Source organism: Gekko japonicus, unplaced genomic scaffold (genome assembly GCF_001447785.1).
Source record: "Gekko japonicus isolate JY-2015 unplaced genomic scaffold, Gekko_japonicus_V1.1 scaffold966, whole genome shotgun sequence".
NCBI classification, from domain to species: Eukaryota; Metazoa; Chordata; class Lepidosauria; order Squamata; family Gekkonidae; genus Gekko; species Gekko japonicus.
The window spans coordinates 155,050-160,344 of record NW_015169202.1 but is presented as its reverse complement, the minus strand read 5'-3'; the positions used below and the strand labels follow the sequence as shown (position 1 = coordinate 160,344).

At 39.8% G+C, this 5,295-nt stretch overlaps 1 protein-coding gene across 1 annotated transcript in view; it reads left to right on the top strand.

Moving 5' to 3' along the window:
* The window catches only part of LOC107114752 (chromosome unknown open reading frame, human C10orf107), a 117,496-nt gene that overhangs the window by 11,890 nt on the left and 100,311 nt on the right, over nt 1–5,295 (top strand). The window contains exons 2-3 of the mRNA XM_015416343.1: nt 2,716–2,819; nt 3,935–4,104. Of these exons, the coding sequence (XP_015271829.1) occupies nt 2,716–2,819; nt 3,935–4,104 (274 nt within the window). The remainder of the gene's footprint in view (nt 1–2,715; nt 2,820–3,934; nt 4,105–5,295) is intronic.

Below are 5,295 nucleotides of genomic sequence, written 5' to 3'. Positions count from 1 at the left end.
TTGCTTGGTTTTGTTAATCAGATATGAATGAATAATCATGTTATTTGTTGGTGCCACTTAACTGTGGGCTCAAGTTGCTGTAAATGCCCATTTAAAAAAATCGTAGAAATAATTTCTATAGCTCTGCAAAGTATTTTAGTCCAGCTGTTTTTGTTGCATTATTTTTAATCGTTTGTGACACTAAGAACTTGGGGGCAGGAAGTTGCTCCTTGTATTGGCTTTGTCTTGCAGTAACTGGCTTCTTTCTCTGTAAATGCCCATTTTAAAAAATCGTAGAAATAATTTCTATAGCTCTGCAAAGTATTTTAGAGTCCAGCTCTTTTTGTTGCATTATTTTTAATCGCTTGTGACACTAAGAACTTGGGGGCAGGAAGTTGCTCCTTGTATTGGCTTTGTCTTGCAGTAACTGGCTTCTTTCTGTTTTGAGTCAGACTATAAATCAGCCCATCTATTTTTGGCGCACTTCCTTGTTTAAAAACAGAACAGCTCAAAAATAGGTGCTATTGATTTTTCTTTTTGCTGCCTAGTGATAGCATGGACCATTTGATGCTTTTAAAAAATAAATGCATGTTAAGAAACAAGTTAGCACGTTTGCTATTATACAGTTTTTTTCAGTTATGCATAGAGCAATCTTTGAACCTAATGTACTTGGTACCTCTTCTAACAGTGGAGGTTATGTAAAATAACTCTTGTGGAACCTGGTACATAAAGATTGTCCAGCCATCAAATACTCCTTGTGCTTGCCTAAATTGTATTCTGTTTTGGAGATAGATCAGTTTCTTACTTGCATATTTTGCTGATCTGTCTAGTCTAGTGTGATAGATCAAGGTGGGCAGCAACGCTCCCTCTAAGCTGTGGACTCTTGTGAGCAAAATTTTTACTTTGTGAGCTGCTGGCTTTAAAGTTGTGAGCAAGAGATTTGGCTACTGCATAAATTAGTTTGCTCTGGAGCCATCCTTCCTGAGCGAAGACAAAAATGTGTGAGCCAGAGGCTAAAAAGCTGTGAACCAGCTCACACTAATTCAGCTTAGAGGGAACTGTGTTGGTCTGAAGCCATAGAACAAAGTTAGAATCCAATGGCACCTTTAAAAGACCAACAAAGTTTTATTCAAGGTGTGAGCTTTTGTGCATACACACACTTTGTCAGACAATGAACTGGAATTACAGAACATAGTTTATATATAGGGGTGGCTTGTTAAATTAGGATGCAAAATAGTAAAAAATGTTTATAAACAGATCAAAAGAAACCAAGCTTGTCATTCTTTTGATCTTTTCATTCTTTTCATTGTCTGACAAAGTGTGCATGCTTAAAAGTCTTAAAGGTGCTGCTGGACTTTATCCAGTGTGATAGTTTTTGTGAACTGAAAACTTTTATCTAGGAAGACTACAGCATTAAATATATACTTTCTGAATGTTGTATAATGCAAGGTCTCATGACCCCCAGGGGGTCGCCACCTCCAGCTGCCACCACTCTAGACTTTGGGTCCCTTGAGAAGGCCCAGAGTACCCTCCCAAGCCCATCCAAAATGCCCCTTTTTAAGCCGAGAACATAGATGTGATGACCAGGCAGAGAACAATTAAACCAATGGTTTATTAACACAGTACTGGGGCAAGGAACACAAGACAAGATGCTTTAAAATATATAACAGTGTTTAAAGGCAGAATAAACGAATCTAACGTGACTACCTAGTTCATTTAACTGGTTACTGCTTCAAGGCCCACAGCCTGCCAGGCCTCCTGACTGTACTCACTGTCCCAAGTGAGGGATCTTTCTCTCAGACCAGTCCCCTCAGTTTAGCTCTGTGTGAGGCCAGACTGCAGAAGAGCACAGTTTTTCAGTTCAAACAGCTTAAGTCAGAATCTCCTCACACAATCTCTGGAAACTGATTGGCTACAACCCTCGCTATACATTATGGGGATTGTAGGCTGTCTGCTTTCTACTCCCACACTGGTCTCTCCTGGGACCAGGCCACACTAGGCCTTGCTCCCAGTCCTGCACAGATCATGACACAAGGATACTTTTAAAAAATTACTAAAGATCAGGGTGTATTGTTTGGTTACCAAAAAGTTCATTATTTACTCACACAATTGAAATATGTTGTTTATATGTTGCAACCTGTATGGCTTCTGTATTCTTGTGTCCTATCTGTGCTTCTCAGGTAGAGAGAGGACTGTTTACATGGACACCAAAGCATTTCAGTGGTTTCCCTGACATGATAAAGGAAAGGAAGGAAGGCGATGAGGGCAGATGACTTGCAGGAGCAGAGTGGGTTGCTTCTTCTGTTTGTGGTGGAAACTTGACTCGTTACTGTGTGTGTATAAAGTGCCATCAAGTCGCAACTGTTTACTACCATCCATCCTCTTTTTTTCATTGCAGTCTGTGAACTACATGAACTGTTTTAGAGACCACGGGTAATCCTAGACAATGCATTGAAAACCAGAGTTTAGAGATTCAGGTTTAACTTGCCTTCCAGTATGAGTTGGAATTTCCACTTGGCTATGAAGCATTTGGAAAAATGTTTAATCTGCAAGTCTAAAACAGATTAATTTTCACTTATCTGCCTATTATTTCTCCTGTCCCCAATCAACTAATGTGTAGTCAGTGTTGGCAGCAGCCATTGTTTCTTTTTGTATGCTGATTAAATGAGATCCTTGAGATCAAATATGTTATACATGTGAATACAGCAGTAACTATAATGTATTGTCTTGGTATAGGAAGAAGACAAAATGATTAAAGATGACGAAACAATGGCCTGGAAGTTCCTTTCTGCCACTCAGATTAACACTCTGCTAGAGCAAGATATACCAGGAGTTCAAAAGTAAATTTCTTTTTTTTCCCTCAAAAACTTTTATTTTGGATATAACATATTCAACATTTAGTTACATTCCCATAATTCCGAATCCATTTCTCTTATCTCCTCCCCTCCCCCATACAATGGCTTCCCGCAATGCTTCTCCCTACCCACCCATAATATAATTCCCCTTTTCTTTCCCATTTTCATTTCACGTCTCAAGGTAACAATCTTATTTTGTATAATTCAAACTTTTCAAATTTCAACCCTTAATAATTATCTAAACACAGTAAATTATTTTTAACATCCCAATTATTTTCTAAATATTCTTTAAAATCCTTCCATTCTTCAAAAAAGTCTTTATCTTCTTTGTTATTCAGTTTTTTTTGTTAATTTATCCATTTCAGCTATAAACAAAACTTTCCGTATCCATTCCCATTTGTCAAAAGTAAATTTCTTGAACTTTTTCTTCAGTGTTGTTGTTGTTCAGTCGCACAGTTGAGTCCAACTCTTCGCAACCCCATGGACCAGATACATGTAACAGCTTCTGTCAATAATTCCCTGGGATATACAGTCTATGTGGCTTGTATCTGTTCTTGCCAATCTTTTTCTAAAGGCCACACAAACAGGATCCCAAGATTATTCTGGACCTCTTGACCAGAAAGCACCCCATATCATCTTGTGCCAAATCGTCACTTAAAGATAATTTTTCTGCTCTTAGTTCCCGTTGTGAACTCATTTAAGAGGACTGTATAAAGGCAGAGTTCATTAATGATGGTTTCTTACAATGCAGGCCTAAGCAGAGTTGCACCATTCTAAGGCCTTCGACTTCACTGGACTTTGAAGGATGTACCTATGTTTAGGATTGCACTGTGAATATACATCCTGCCCTAAAGGGCAGGGCAGTTTAAAAAAATAGAACTGTTACAATAATTACTCAACATTTACACGTGCCTGAGGTGCAGCAGTGCTAGGAATGGCGGGGCTGCACATGACCGCTGGGTTAGCAGGTCACCCATAACGGAAACGGTTAAACCCGCTCTTTTAAAACTGAGGGGAAGTGGGGGTTCATTTGTCCCGGTCCCATTGGTTGACTTGATTTCATGCCTCAGTTTTGGATAATTACAGCTTTTTGATCACAGGCAGCTGGAAGAATTTCTGGATTTGAAGCAACACAAGACGTCTTTGAAGGAAGCTGTTGTGTTGGATTATTATGTGTCAGGATTTTGTTGGGCTAAAGAGATGGACTTTGCAGCTGCGCAGATTGCGGGATTCATGACTCTGTTGAATTTGCTGTTGGAGAACCTTGACAGTAAGTTTTTTCTGTATTTCTCGTGGTATATAAGGATTTAAGTTTTCCGTTTGACCCTTTCTATAAAGTAATCAATTCTTGTTAGAAGTGATTGTTTTTCAGTTTCTTTCAGTTTTCTGTGTCTCCGAAGGCTGAGCAAGTTGTAGATTCTATTTTGACTAACTGCTGGCCACAACTTAAATGTTTGTAAGAGGAGATTACGTTGCTGCTTGGTGAATTGGGGTGGGGGGGGGGGGAGAAGTTTCCCTCTTAAATACAGTGATGTATTGCCTAGGCTTGGGCAAGTTTTCCTACTGTTTAAAATTTCCTGCACACCCTGTTACTAATAAAAAATACATCCCTCTGAATCTGACCTGCAAATATAATTCATTTATTTTGTATGTGCAGGTCAGCTACGCAATCCAGGTGCTGGCTACCATCCAAAAATCCTCTTTCATACACGGGAACTGCTTTCTGCAAAGAATTTATTTTTCTCTTCTTGTAGGAAGTTAATTTGCGCAAGAACTTTGGGCATGATCCAGCCAACGTCGAGCACTTGTCAGTCTCAGGTATTTCAGTGGGGAGAGTGGAGCATGTACTTAAATCTCTCCAACTGAAATCAGTTGAATTTTGTTTGAGGCAAATCAAGCCATGTCAAGACAATCCCAGTTCTGTGGCTTATTGTGCAATAGCTTCTGTAGCTTATTGTGAATACCAAATTGTGGTGATAACAGTTTTTCTTTCCTCCTTGTGGCCTCCTAAATTTAAGTCATGGTATTTCTAGCCAGGGCTTTTTTTGTAGAAAAAGTCCAGCAGGAACTCATTAGCATAATAGGCCACACCCAGAAGCAGAAACTCATTAGGATATTAGGCCACACCCCTGACTGCACCACTCATTAGCATATTAAGCCGCATTTCCATGTTACCAGAAGTGTGGTCATCCAGCCACACCCACCTTTTGCTTCTTATTTTGTTTACCTTGTTTGTTGTCAATACCCAGGGCCTTTTTTTGTAGCAGGGACTCCTTTGCATGTTAGGCCACACACCCCTAATGTAGCCAATCCTAAAGAGTTTCTGCTGTTGGGTGTGGCCTGTTATGCTAATGAGTTCCTGCTGGGCGTGGCCAACTTGGGAGCCAGCCGGAACTCCGTTCCTGTGTGTTCCTGCCCAAAAATAGCCCTGTTTCTAGCATATATGTTATCAGGATCAGCA